The sequence below is a fragment of the Cyphellophora attinorum genome, assembly GCF_001299255.1.
Source record: "Cyphellophora attinorum strain CBS 131958 chromosome Unknown Contig4, whole genome shotgun sequence".
In the NCBI taxonomy this organism is placed as follows: Eukaryota; Fungi; Ascomycota; class Eurotiomycetes; order Chaetothyriales; family Cyphellophoraceae; genus Cyphellophora; species Cyphellophora attinorum.
In genome coordinates this window covers 214,552-228,294 of record NW_017253232.1, presented here as the reverse complement: position 1 = coordinate 228,294, position 13,743 = coordinate 214,552, and the positions used below count along the sequence as shown (strand labels likewise).

The 13,743-nt window shown below is 53.4% G+C and overlaps 6 protein-coding genes across 6 annotated transcripts; 5 read left to right on the top strand and 1 right to left on the bottom strand.

The window, feature by feature from the left end:
• Positions 1 to 1,508: 1,508 nt before the first annotated feature.
• Positions 1,509 to 3,763, top strand: AB675_6177 (uncharacterized protein; the record flags this gene model as incomplete). Its single annotated transcript, XM_018146448.1, has 5 exons — positions 1,509 to 1,795; positions 1,851 to 2,043; positions 2,093 to 2,297; positions 2,365 to 3,525; positions 3,573 to 3,763. 5 exons carry the CDS (start codon positions 1,509 to 1,511, stop codon positions 3,761 to 3,763), a joined length of 2,037 nt encoding a protein of 678 aa, XP_018003704.1.
• A 1,237-nt stretch (positions 3,764 to 5,000) lies between these two features.
• Positions 5,001 to 6,257, top strand: AB675_6176 (Vegetative incompatibility protein HET-E-1; the record flags this gene model as incomplete). The annotated part of the gene is made up of 1 exon (XM_018146447.1): positions 5,001 to 6,257. One exon carries the CDS (start codon positions 5,001 to 5,003, stop codon positions 6,255 to 6,257), a length of 1,257 nt encoding a protein of 418 aa, XP_018003960.1.
• Positions 6,258 to 7,210: 953 nt separating this feature from the next.
• On the top strand, positions 7,211 to 7,999 carry AB675_6175 (uncharacterized protein; the record flags this gene model as incomplete). The annotated part of the gene is made up of 1 exon (XM_018146446.1): positions 7,211 to 7,999. One exon carries the CDS (start codon positions 7,211 to 7,213, stop codon positions 7,997 to 7,999), a length of 789 nt encoding a protein of 262 aa, XP_018003841.1.
• A 37-nt stretch (positions 8,000 to 8,036) lies between these two features.
• Positions 8,037 to 8,627, bottom strand: AB675_6174 (uncharacterized protein; the record flags this gene model as incomplete). Its single annotated transcript, XM_018146445.1, has 3 exons — positions 8,037 to 8,177; positions 8,225 to 8,331; positions 8,378 to 8,627. 3 exons carry the CDS (start codon positions 8,625 to 8,627, stop codon positions 8,037 to 8,039), a joined length of 498 nt encoding a protein of 165 aa, XP_018003908.1.
• A 552-nt stretch (positions 8,628 to 9,179) lies between these two features.
• Positions 9,180 to 11,460, top strand: AB675_6173 (uncharacterized protein; the record flags this gene model as incomplete). Its single annotated transcript, XM_018146444.1, has 6 exons — positions 9,180 to 9,411; positions 9,459 to 10,316; positions 10,379 to 10,544; positions 10,595 to 10,655; positions 10,708 to 10,925; positions 11,145 to 11,460. 6 exons carry the CDS (start codon positions 9,180 to 9,182, stop codon positions 11,458 to 11,460), a joined length of 1,851 nt encoding a protein of 616 aa, XP_018003971.1.
• Positions 11,461 to 11,578: 118 nt separating this feature from the next.
• On the top strand, positions 11,579 to 12,853 carry AB675_6172 (uncharacterized protein; the record flags this gene model as incomplete). The annotated part of the gene is made up of 3 exons (XM_018146443.1): positions 11,579 to 11,750; positions 11,815 to 12,129; positions 12,234 to 12,853. 3 exons carry the CDS (start codon positions 11,579 to 11,581, stop codon positions 12,851 to 12,853), a joined length of 1,107 nt encoding a protein of 368 aa, XP_018003956.1.
• Positions 12,854 to 13,743: the final 890 nt, after the last annotated feature.

Genomic DNA, 13,743 nt, shown 5'->3' with positions numbered 1-13,743 from the left:
CATCAAGATTGATGGACATCTGCGCGAAGTACTCACCCTGGTAGTGTGTTTGACCTCGCTGCCACTCAGACCGTCGCCGCTCGAGCTGTGCAGCAACAGACTTGGTCCGCATGAGAATTTCCATATCACTGATGGCTCGGCCTTACTCCCCACAGATCATCACTTTTGACTGCGCCCGCGAAGTCGTGTGGCCAATGCAGACCTCTAACAATCTTGTGTGCCTCGAAACCGATTGAGATCGCTCGATCGCTGCACATCCGCATCGAAAATGACCAGTATGACTCCAATAGACCGCTGAGGGGTCGAGGAGGCTCATGTGATGGATCGGCGCCGTGACCGTTGATATGCAAGACCGACGCACGAAATATGCAAGGCCTCATAGACAACGAGCGGGCACTCGGTAAGGCGCAGGCTGCATGTCGAGCATGGCTTCTCACGCAGGGCTCTCGAGGATCTGATCAATTACAATCGAGCGTGACGCTGACTGCACGATCGCGCAATCGAATAGCCAACTGTCGCATGACCTCGCACCTCAACTACGAATGGAAGTACGGTCCTTCACCGGGCAATGCTCGTCACTCGGAATCTTGATCACTGGCGTGGCAAAGGCCAAATTCAACCAGCGAATGGAAGGCACGACTCCAGCATTTGCTTAGGCTGGGCGACAGCCATCTTTTGGCACTTGGGGCTTCGGAGTCGCTGAAACAGCTGCTTCAGAAACGTGAATCTGATATTTTTGTAATTGCTTCGACAAGGATCTACAGGCGATAAGCCGAATTGATTGGGTGGTGCTTAAAGGTGCTGGCCTGGGCCGTTCCCTCGCATGTGTGTCAGAATTACAAGTTGTTGTTGAATCTGAACTTTGGTCACCCTTCTCAACCTTTGAAAGTTGCCTTTCGCACTTCGGAAAACCTCCGATCAAAGACCAGCGCCTTGCATGACTGGATCGATTTTGATCAGTAAGGACTTCGAGCGAGCACGAGAAGAGGCATGTGATGGCTGATTGACATGACTCTAGCGTTTGCTATAGCGTGCCTAAAAGCCCGTGGCTTACTCCACCATGCGGCTAGGGACTGCTAAAGCTTAGGCGCTTAAATTTGCCTAGGGCTCATTTCCTGACACTCTGCAGAGCAACGGCCGCGCTATGGGCAACCCATCTCGTTCATAACAATTTCTTTTGATCTTACTCTCGTGTTGAGATTTCTTTGCTCACTGAAACTTCTTCACACCCAAGACTGCTCTGCTTCTCGTCCTCGTTGCGCAACGAAGTCGTCTCTATTTGACTCTAGTTGTGCGTACTTGCTTCAGCATCCTGCGTAACAGCGACGCCTGCTCTACTTCCTTCCTCGTACTGCAATTCTAGCGCTCCTTCCACCTTATCAGTCAGATCAGACAAAGACCAGTCCTCCTGCGTCTTTTCGACTGCATCTTCAACAACAGCTTCATTCACTTCCTCGATAACCTCCTGTACTGAGCTATCTCGCATTTGATATCCATCAGCACACAACATGTCGGTCGAAGCCCCCAAAACAGTCGAGGAGACTGCTCCCGTCGAAAGCAAGCCCGTCGAGCAGCTCGAGGCCACACCTGCTGTGCCTAGTGAGACTCCCACTGCTGCAGAGACATCGAAGCCAGTTACCACCGAGACACCAGCTACAGCTGATGCCACTACAACACCTGCTGTTGGTGAAGAGACAAAGCCTGTTGAGGAGACACTGAAGAAGGATGAGGCTGTTGTCGAGGCCGTGCCTGCATCTGAGGGCACTCTCGGCTACAAGGCCCCAGGTTTCCTCAAGTAAGCACTGCGCAGAGTGATGCAGCGCAGCCAGAATGCTGACGGGCAATGACAGGCAATTCCACTTCTCCAAGCACTTCTTCTGGTTCAGCGAAGAGCCCCTGACTACCGATGCGCTGAACGTCTACTCTCGCTCTGAGAAGGCCAGTCATGCACACAAGGCGTGGGCTCGTGAGTCGGGCAAAGGCCTTCTGTTCCACTCCAAGCGAGCTGAAGACAAGGCTCACCCTGCTGGCATCATTGCGCTGGTGAGTAACTCCATCCACACTCGAGTATTTTTCATTGACGTGCTCCCAGTATGACATCGGCAGCATTACAAAGGATGGCATGCACTTGTTCTCCTTCGAGGATAGCCACGGCAAGACTCACAAGTTCGAGGCCACCTCTACTACCGAGCGTGACAGCTGGGTTGTTGCGCTTGAGAAGCAGAAGGAAGAAGGAAAGTCTCTCAAGGAAGAGCTTACCGGTCGGGACAGCTACAAAAAGAATATTGAAGATTATTGTGAGTTTTCGAATATGACGTCTCCAAGCGTCCCACAGTGATGATCGACCGCTAATGCACACTAAAGCTAAACCCGCCATCACTGCTACCCCAGCAGTAGCTGCGTCCCGCTCCAAGTCCAAGGATCCCAAAAAGTCTCTGGACGCCAATACTGCAACGACCGCTGCTACTACAACTCCTGCGGACACTACTGAGCTCAAGAAGGAAACTTCGCCAGATGCGGCTACGACCACACCTGTTGCACCCGTGGAGGAGAAGAAGGACACTACCAAATCGCGCTCTCAGTCTCGCAAGCGTGCCTCGGTCTTTGGCTCCTTCTTGAAGAAGGACGAGGCCAAAGAGGAAAAGAAGGCGGCCGAAAAAGCCGAGAAGCACGAGAAGCAAGAGGAGAAGAAGGTCGAGGCTGAGGCCAAGAAGGAGGAGGCCAAGCAAGAACACAGTGTTCCCAAGGCCACGGAAGCCGCAGGTGCGGCCGCCATTGCTGCTGCTCCGGTCGCAGCTGTCTCCGCCGACAAGAAAGAGGAGAAGACTGAGCCAACCTCTGAGGCTCCTGTGACCGAGCCCACCACCGCTACTCCCACAACTGAGCCGACCGCCACTCCCTCCACAACTGACAAGAAGGCCAAGCGAGGTAGTGTCTTCGGCAGCCTCTTTAACAAGGCAAAGGTCACAAGCCCTACGTCCGAGAAGACCGAGAAGGAGGTTGGCCCGACACCTCCTGCGAAGGATGAGGTCCTTCCCGTTTCGGACACCGCCCCGAAGGTCGATGAGCCAATCGACACGAAGCCCCTCGATACGGCTGCCATTACTGCACCAGCCACCACCGACGCTCCGGCAGAGACGCCCAAGGAGACCACCGCCACCCGCCCTGCGGCCACGGAGAAGAAAAGCTTCCTGGGCTTCATCAAGAAGCCGGAGTCCAAGAAGGATGAGGTCAAGGAAACCAAGGCCGCGGATGTCAAGCCCACTGAATCTACTACTGCCGCCGTCCCTGCTGTCGATGGTGCAGATGCCCCCGTCACCACCGATGCCGCTGCCAAGTCTGACTCAGAGACTCCGGTCGAAGAGAAGAAGACTCCTGCCGACAAGGACCAGCGCCGTTCTTCTCTCTTCGGCGGTCTGGGCACAATCAAGAACAAGAAGCGGGACGAAACAGAGCCGACGGAGAATGGCACCGAGAAGAAGCGCGAGAAGTCGCCCCTTCCAAGCAAGATCGGAGGTCTCTTCCGTCGCGCCAGCAAAGCTGTAAGTCTGAGGAGACTAAGCCAGCCACAGAACCCAAGGAGGAGGTCAAGACTGAGACGTCTGCTCCCGCCGCTACCTCTGAGCCCGCCACCGCTGCCGAGACCAAGACCGATGTCCCTGCCTCCACCGACGCTCCCGAGTCCAAGATCATCGGCGACGTCGTCCCCGAGGCGGTCGTCGCTGCTCCCACTCCTGCTCCCGAAGTCAAGGCTTCCGCATGAAGGTCCGAAGAGGCTAGAGAGACGACGCCCCGCTCATCCTTGTCTCGACCTGGAGCTGCCAGTCCAGTAGAGTTTGAGAAGTGGTGGGACGATAAGAGCTACTCTCCATCATCACTGCCGCCCCGAAGCCCTTCTCGTCTCTCTGGTCTCGCTCTTTGAGAGGACACCTGCAACCCCAACTATCATTCACTCCTTATCGACTGTTTTCGCCAGTACTGCTTTCAGGATACCACTTTGTACTAGACCGACTTTGCTTTTACGTCTTTGGATTGGACCATTGCGTTACTGGAATTTTGCAACACATCGATACCCAATAAGCATGGAACAAGTCTACTTGTCCTTATGTCTACAGCGCAGCGCCCGATCATTGCTCAGAACGTTGATACCCCTTTCATCCGACGTGTTTGTGCGGAAATCTGAGCAATGACGGGAACGGAAAACTTCAAAATCAAAATACCCAGAAGAGATATTTGTGACGCGAGGAGCGTAAGAAGCGGCAGGCTTGTTAGCAAAGGGGATGGGGATGGTGGCTAACAAATGGTCGCGTTTTCTTTTTCGCTGGCGGGCTGTTCGCTGATGGTTGGCACTAGGTCAACCGTCGATTACGCTCGAGTTTCGTTGGCTGAATAGTAATCTTAATACATGCGTGCATTACTCTGATGTCCGCCTCAATGAGTACTTGCCGAACTACTAGTATGCTTCAGCTTTCGATTGTAACAGACCTCTTGGTCGTACGTGCCTGTCGGTGGGGGGCATGCCCGGGGGCACGCCAAGCTCAGGTCGCTGGGCGAAGCTTCCTTTCCTTCTTTGAACACGGCTGGCAGTAGACTTCGCTCCTGCCCATATATCTAATGCTTCAGCAACAACCGTCAGGACGAGGAATGAGCTCTCAGACGATGGCTGCCGAAGGGTCTCAGCGTCCAGGTCGGCAGCATGCGACTTCTGGACACTACAGAACTCGTCTTTCGGGAGTACTTCGATGATCCCCCGCCTTATGCCATCCTATCTCACACCTGGATTATGGCCAGGAGGTCTCGTTCCAGGAGATGCTGTTGTTGAGCGCCTCCACCTCGAGGCTGCTAGGTCCAGAAGTGGCACATATACGCTCGAAGACAGGATATGGCAAGATATTGTCCTGTTGTCAGACGGCTCGTGACGCCGGAATCGGGCTTTGCTGGTTGATACGTGCTGTATCAACAAAGATAGTAGCTCGGAGCTGTCTGAGGCTATCAATTCGATGTATCACTACTACGCTAAAAGTGCTGTCTGCTACGTTTACTTGAGCGACCTGGTGAGTGGGAAGTCTCTTGATATCGATGAAGATGACAACGAAGACGACTCTGCCGAATTCAAGTCATGCCGGTGGCTCAGAAGAGGATGGACGCTCCAAGAGCTGATCGCGCCCTCCAATCTGAGTTTCTACAATCAATCTTGGAGCATTGTGGGCAAGCTCGATCGATTCGAAGCCGTGGACTCGAGCTTGTCGCAGAGACTCGCAGACGCTACAGGTATCGACCTAGACCTACTCACCGGTGTGAAGCAGCTTGAAGACTTTAGCATAGCTCAAAAGCTGTCATGGGCTGCCCTGCGGTCGACATCGAGAATCGAGGACGAAAGCTATTGTTTGCTCGGTATCCTTGGCGTCAATTTGCCGCTCCTGTACGGAGAACGAGATCGAGCATTCTTCCGGCTGCAGAAAGAGCTTCTTGAGTCAACAGACGATGAGACGCTCTTTGCGTGGTCGACGCAGCAACCCTTTGAGGATCATCGCAAATTTGGTGGCTTCCTGGCCACATCGCCTAAAGCATTCGCAAATGCAGGAAATATCGTCCGAGCACGACTAGCTTTGCCAACCCACAGTCCCTATCACTGGACGAACAGAGGTCTCCGTATCACCTTGAACATGGACACGAGGTTCGGATCGCCAGCCGTTGGTGCAGCTGTCGCAGTACTGGACTGCGTTTCCTATGACTCTCCACGACAGCCATTGGGCATACTGGTGTCCATCCTCGACGTCGCGGACACCGCTCGCATAATGAAATCCGCTACAGGCGAGAGTTATACCAACAAGAAGCTCTCATCTTCACAGGAAAACTTCAACGTTTACCGCTACCTCCGAGCACCTTCGCCGGTATCTCTGGCTGCTTTCAAAAGCAAGAACGAGATAGCCGAGTACCTCGTGCCCGTGCTAGTGCATGTCCCTCAACACTTGTCAGCCAAATATGCTGCAACGATACAGCAGCGGGCATACCAGCAAGGGACTGTGGAGGACTTCAGTCCCCGTTTGAGGCTCATGACAATCATATCTGTGCTCTTTCTGCCACTTACGTTTGTAAGTACTACGTTTGGACTGCAGAGAGACCTTGGTGTGCCATATCACGGCTTGACGGTAGTGCTAGCCGTGGCAATAGCGGCTATTCTATTCCTACCCCGGAATTCGGTCGTCATTCGGACGGCGACGAATATCTGGAATGCTTTGCTGAGACAACGGTAAAGCTATCTTCCATGTGGTCAATGGTCAACTTTGACGGTATTGCGACGTCGCTTGTGACTGTGGCTGTCGGATCAGCGCAGACGCTGGCGCCGGCTCACCATGCGAAAGCTCGCGTATCTCCCTTAGGCTTACGCGCTGATTACGGTATGATGCTCAAGCGCCAAGACATTTGGGTTCCGCGGAACAGTCGAGCTGATCACTGCTACAGTGTTTTTGCTCGCGTTTGACAGCGGTCCGCGGCTGAACGAGTGAACGAGGTATTCATCGCCACCTATCATAGGGTTCGCAGGATGCCATAACGTTAGTCAAATGTGGAGTTTCAGGCACTCACAGGCCAACGTTGCCTTATTCTGGACAGACCGGCATGCCAGACAAGGATGCTGCGGGTCCGTGCTGGACCGCAACACTGACTATAAGTCACGAATGTCCTCGAGGCATCCGCATGCGTGTACAAGAATCTTCGAACATGGTCTGATCGCAGTACGAGTACCAGAGAGTTGACGATTGGATATTGCCTTGATACCTACGACATTGCCAAGACTTTGCTGTTCCTTGAGATACTACACCGCCACGAAACGCCATTCTGGCTTCACCTGTCACAGTGACAGACACATGCACCTTCTCCAACGAGAATCCAAGAAGCACCTGCGTCAAAAAGCCAAAAAGAATCAGACTGTTGCCGATTCGAAGGTTGATTCTTAGGGACTACCCACATGCTTGACCGGGATTGAGCTCTAATCCGCCGTTGTTAGAAGCTCGTTTTGCACCTCTGGCGTTCGGTAGAGGGCAACCAGTTTCAGGTTTAATTGAACCAGGCACCCCGTGAGGAGTTGACATTTGAGGACCTTTGTCCGATTGACGGTGCAAAATTTGATAAGTCGAAAATATATCCAAATGAGAAGTGGGCGTTTGTCATCTGAAGTCTTGGTATTTCGGCCGGTCTCCTCAGCAACATGAGTCGCTTTGTACTCTGGAAGCAGGTCTGCTCGGTCAATGCTCCGGACAGCAGGACATCGGGTATCTCCCACGAACGGTACAAGCCCCAGCTTGGCTGCGCACGAATGACACGCGACGGACAGCAGCCAATTGTGCTTCTTGCCCTTCCTTTTGAGATCAGGCACAAGATCTGGGGTTATGCGCTCAATAATGAGGTGACATTCTGTCGGAAACCTGCACACTGGAACTCGAAATGCTGCGATCATTCGGAGGTAGTGACCATCGATCGAAAGCCCGTCTGGAGACCTGGCGCTCGTGGCTACTTGCCCAACCCACATCTTGGCTTGCTTCTGGCCAGTAGGACGGTCTATGAGGAAGTTTCTCATTTTCCTCGATCGACTTGCCTGGTATTTTCTGATTTGGCGTGTGTTGGTGGCTCAATACTGAGTCTTTGGGCATATGGCCCGCAGAATAGGCCTAGGTGGGACATATGGGATCAACAGCAGTACTGCGAGCGTATAGAGTACGTTGAATTTGTCGCTCGAGGACATCGGATTGGCGAGGCAATCCAATGGGCTGGATCCAGCAACGTGCAGAAGGTCCAGGCACCAGGCAAGACGCCTTTTGAGGCTCATCTCCGGACTGAGCTGCTTCTACATATGCTCAAAATGCAGCCTGGTGCGACTCATCGATTCGAATACCATCAAGACGAGGAGATCTTCCGAGGCGACGAACTGGCGATCGTCGTCAGGTTCTTCATGACGCCTAGGGTGGGGAAGCGTGTCGAATACCAATACTGGCCGTGAACAGTATATCGGCCTCCATTGCAAGGACAATGGCGCATCACCACTGCTCACCAGCGGTAGGAAGCTCGATATTTCGGCGGACGGGGCGGTCAAACTTGTTCGGAACGTTGGAAGTTCGTGCAACTCGCAAACTGTTGCCGTATTTCTGCATGATTTGCTGCGAGTGGAAAGACCACCACTTTTGCGCGGTCAGGCTGCTTCATGAGTCTTGGCGTAGGTACTCACCTGCCAGGTGCAGTCGTGTCCACCAAAGCCCTCGATGATGCTCTTTCCAGCCGGATGTTTCCGCTTGAACTCTGTGCAATCGAGAACGATGTCGTCAACCACTATCCCTGACGTCGATCAGCATACGGGCATGAATTGACTGGAGACACCAACACAATCGGTTGAGGCCGATGCCGTCTCTCTTCGCGACCTCTGAAGCGTCCACGAAGCGCAAGTCTTCCCGTCGGACACGAGGCCTGAAGGGATAGTTCTGGGTAGCGTCGACTTTATCGCTGATTGAAACATCTTCTACGTGTTCGGAGGAAGCGACGTGTGTCGCTGTCAGCTTTACGGGCGATTGTTGATCAAGCTGAGAAGGTTCCTGGCTAGAAGGGAAGGAGAGATTGATATCAATTCGGCCCATGCTAAGCAGATTGAAACTTGAATGTGGCAGTCGCTCGAAGAGGCAGTGGCTATCTAAGCAGGTCTTTCGACCTGTCTAGTTGCTTGAGGATGTGCCAGGAGTTGCTCTTGAACTCGGGATTGTGGTGACTTGGCTAGTCCTCCCCGGGCCCTTGCAGATCATCCAACCACTGTCTCTCTGGGCATCCTCAATTGCTGAGGATAGAAATCCCGTCCCATGAAGCCCATTTACCCGCTGCAACGGCTGCATGAACAGCAAGAGCCGGGCGAATGGTATTTGCTGATCCTAAGCAATCCCCGCACGATCAACCCCAACCCGCATACTAGTCCTCGTATGCTTGTCCATCTTCCCCAGCACGACACATCATCAGTCTGCGGGGTAGGCTGCCTCGCCTCTTGTGCATACCGAACCCCGGGCCCCTAGGTGAAGCTTGTGCAAGAGCTTACCCTGGGTATAAAGCATGAGGATGGCAGGACCGTCGGGTCGAGACCCTTCCTTCCGAGGTGGAAGCAAAGAACGAGCATCGAAGTCCCCCTACCACTTTCGACTATCATGGCGCCACCAGTCGCCGTCGATGGCGTCGGGCAGATGCTTAATGGCTTCAGCGACAAGAAGAAGGTCGACACCATGAACCCACATGATCTGGTGGAATGGGATCGCAAGTTGACACCGAAACGCTACGAGATCAAAGGCACAAACCCGGATTCGAGGATCCTGATCAGTGATGTGAACATCATAGATTCGACGGGCAAGCCCCCTTTCAAGGGTGATGTATACGTGGAAGGTATGCCAGCCAGCATTCAATGGATGTACTGTCGCTGACAGAATGAGGTGAACGAATCAAACATGTCGGCTCTGTGCCCAACAAGGCTCAGCTCCTCCAAGACAACTCTGTTCGTGTCATACATGGTCGTGGCCGTACGCTGATGAGCGGATTGGGAGACGCCCACGTACACTTCTCATGGAATGAAGGCGACCTTGGTAAGCTTGGTGAACTGGGTGTCGAGGAACACACCCTCCTTACTGCCCGGTCTGCCAAGACATACATCGACTCTGGCTACACGATGTGCTTCGGAGCTGCTTCAGCAAAAGAGCGACTCGACTGTGTCATACGAGACGCGATCAACAACGGCAGCATTCCCGGACCACGATACCTCGCCAATGGGAAGGAGATGGCTGTACCAGATGGCGAGCTCGTGCCTGGCATTACAGCCTTTGCTTCAGGACCTCTCGAAATGCGCGAAACCATTCGACACCACGTCAAGCTCGGAGTCGATCAGATCAAGCTGAGCATGTCCGGCGAGCAAATCTGCGAAACACGTGATGCTCAGGACTGCTATTTCACGGATGAGGAGACCGCTGCTTGTGTGGATGAGGCTCATCGGCATAACGTTCGACTGTGCGCACATGCTCGCGCTAGGGACAGCGTGAAGCAATGCGTCAAGCATGGTGTCGAGATCATCTATCATGCGTCGTGGATTGATGATGAGGGCATGGACATGCTCGAGAAGGCGAAGTCGAAGCACATTGTCGCCCCTGGACTGAATTGGCTCATTGCTACTGTCTACGAAGCTGCGGCTTTTGGATATTCGTTCGAGAAAGCGGAACAGATTGGGTACAAGAAGGAGCTGGAAGTTGCGATCAGGGGCCTGAAGGAGATGCACAAACGCGGCATCACAGTCCTGCCAGGTATGGTTTCTTCTACTCCTCGAGACTCTACCATACGTCCGCCGTGCTGATTGAAGCCGCAGGAGGTGATTATGGCTTCGCTTGGACTCCCCACGGCACTTACGCTCGAGACCTGGAGCACTTCGTGAAGCTCCTGGATTTCACACCCATGGAGGCTCTCGTTGCGGCAACCGCAGGTGTTGCCAGACTCTTCATGCGCGACGAAGAGCTCGGGAAGATCGCCGAAGGGTATGTCCGCCCCGCATTTCGGCCCCTCCAGATTGGCTGACATGAGTTAGATACTATGCAGATATGATTCTGATAGATGGCAACCCGTTGGACGACATAAAGATCTTGCAGGTATGCATGCTTGCAACCCCCACCCTTCAGCAACCAAATTGATCAGAAATAGGACCACGACAAGCTTAACGTCATCATGATCAACGGTCGCATACATAAAGCCAGTTACAAGGAGTTCCTTCGGACAGAGGATCGACCTGCCGCAGAAGCCCAGGTGCAGCAGCCTGCCCCGAAGTTGACCAATTTTGTCGCGTACAGTCTCGACGATGGGACTGGTAGGACGCGCATGGGTCACCTTGACCCGTCCAAGGGCACGATCACACCTTTGGCGTTTCCAGGTGGGACGCCAATTGAAAACCTTTATCAGGTTCTTGAAATTGGCGAGGATAAGGTGCAAGCAGGCGGCGATGCCTTCCCTCTCACATCAAGGCATGTCCTCCCTGCTCACCTACGCCCGCTTGTAACACTTGCGGCTTGAGCATCAGTCTAGCATTGACTCAGGTGTACAATACTATATTGTTGGTGACTGACCAGTGTCTTTGCCCACAGTCTTAATATCCTCCCTCCCATTTACGGTAGAGATATCCTCGCTGTTGGCAAGAACTATTCAGCCCACGCCAAAGAGTTCAATGCCAGCGGCTATGACTCGTCCGACAAGGTCGACATGCCTACCCATCCGGTCATCTTCACGAAGCGGGCAACCTCGATCATCGCCAACGAGGAGGAGATCCTGCTGCATCCAGACTTTACTGAGACTCTTGATTATGAGGGCGAGATAGGCGTTATCATTGGCAAGAACGGATTCCAGATCTCGGAAGCCGCGGCTGAAGATACATCTGGGGCTACACGATCATCAATGATGTGACGGCCAGAGAGAAGCAGCGAGATCACAAGCAATTCTACATCGGTGAGTACTACATTCGTGCTTGCGGATGTCGATGAGGACTGACAACCTAGGCAAATCGGCTGATACATACTGCCCCATGGGACCCATCGCTGTGCCGGCTTCGCAGCTTCCAAAGGTCTTGAAAGTAACCACGAAGGTCAACGGCGAGCTTCGGCAAGAGGCTACAACAGAGGATCTGATCTTTAGCATCCCAACGTTGATCAAGACTCTTTCGGAATCTCAGACACTTCGTGCTGGTGACGTGATCGGTAAGACCCTTGCCCGCGAACGCGTGGCTTCGTGTCTGTTACAAGTTCGACTGACACTTCCCAGCAACCGGAACTCCTGCTGGCGTCGGTTTCGGCCTCAAGCCTCCTCAATTCCTCAAGGCTGGTGACCTGGTCGAAATATCAGTGAGTGGCCTCGGAGTCCTCAGGAACAAGGTTGCAGCCGCCGATACCACCAATGCCGTCACACAACGTATCTCGAGCGAGACCAGTCTTCCTGTCTCCAATCTATCACGGACGAGCGGTGGTCTCGGATTGACTACCCTTGCGAGTGGCAAGCAACTCGACATCCGAAAGACCGGCTCGGGAAATCACCTTGTTGTCTTTATACATGGACTCGGCGGTGATAAGTCCTTCTACAGTCCGCTTATCACTTCACTAGGTTTCAGGACCGAAGGAACACTCCGAGGGCTGACGCTCGTCGAGTACGATTTCGAGGGCCATGCTTCTCGCCGACCCCTGCAGCGTCGGAAATCACAATTTCATCCCTCGCCGCTGATCTGCACGACATCATGACACTACCGTCGCTAGCATTGTCTTCCCACAGAACGACAATAGTTGCGCACTCGATGGGTTGCCTAGTCGCCACGCTCTTCGCGTCACTTCACCCAGATCTAGTTCAACGCCTGATTCTCCTCGGTCCACCGCCTATCCCAGTTCCTGCTGGTGGCGTCAACGCCAGCGTTGCAAGGGCCGCCAAGGTACGGTCTGAAGGCATGCGGGAGGTTACAGCCGCAGTCTCGACCGCCGCTACATCCGAAAAGACGAAGGCGGAAAGACCTCTAGCTTTCGCTGCCGTACAAATGAGTCTACTCAGCCAGGACCCGGAGGGCTATGCCAAGGGCTGCACGGCGTTGGCGAGTGGTGGCACGCTTGACGCCGACCTACCAAGCAAGCTAGATCAGCAGGAGGTGTTGGTGATTGCTGGTGAGGAGGACAAGGTCAGTCCAAAGGCTTGGGCGGAGAAGCTCTCGGGGACTCTGCTGAAGAATGGAAAGCTTACGGTGCTGCCGGATGTTGGGCACTGGCATTGTTTTGAGGACGTGGATGGTGTGGCGCGGGCAATTAAGGATGTTCTGGTATAGCTAGAAGCGCCAAATGTAAACGTATGAGGCAGCGAGTATGGTAGAATTGGTGTCAGACTCTTCTATTCGCTTCCCGCTTTGCCTACCAATGCCTCGCAAGGCTTTCAGGATCTGAGGTTGTTCATCTCAAGAAAGGCTCAAGATATGGGTTCAAGTTCCGTTTCAGAAAGTCACTGTCCCGAAGAGGCAAGCCTCACTTCTGTCGGTCCACCGAGACCGAACAAATCACAAATTGCAATAGAATGGTTGTGCAGCGGGCTCCCCAGCTTTGATCCTGTTTTGAAACAACGATACATGCTCGTCCCCCGCTTGCTACACAGGGAATAGTTGGGGGAGGGAGTTTTGCTGAAGAGGATGGACGTCGAAATTTAGGTGAGACGCTGTATTACTGGAATGCCAAGACGCTTCCACACCCCTCTCTTCGAGCTCCGGCGTGACTGCGTCTATGTGTTCCTCCCTTGGTTCTCTCCCACAGGGTGGGCCATGGTGGCGGGCTCGGGGGAAGGGGTGGAGCGGAGACTCCTGAGATTGACTCACATTGTCAACACAGCTGAAGCCTTATCCACTTGAGCAGGTTTTGACTCCAGGCAACCACTTAGCAACTTCAGCTCGTCCAGCTCCCAGCTGCCCAGTGACTCACACACGTTCCTTCCTTGACATGTGCTCTCCCATCTGAGAGATATAGGTCTCGCTCCTCCCATTATCCTCACAGATTTTCTTTCCTTCCTTTGTACAACATACGTCAAATGATATTACCATATTTCAAATTTGCCATACTTGAGCATTGAGATATGTTGGTATTTGAAGTTATATGTGTGTGCACCATCGTCTGGCTTTGCTTGCGAAGCCTTCGGGGGTGTATTATTTTGACGTGGAGGGTTGTGCTGGAT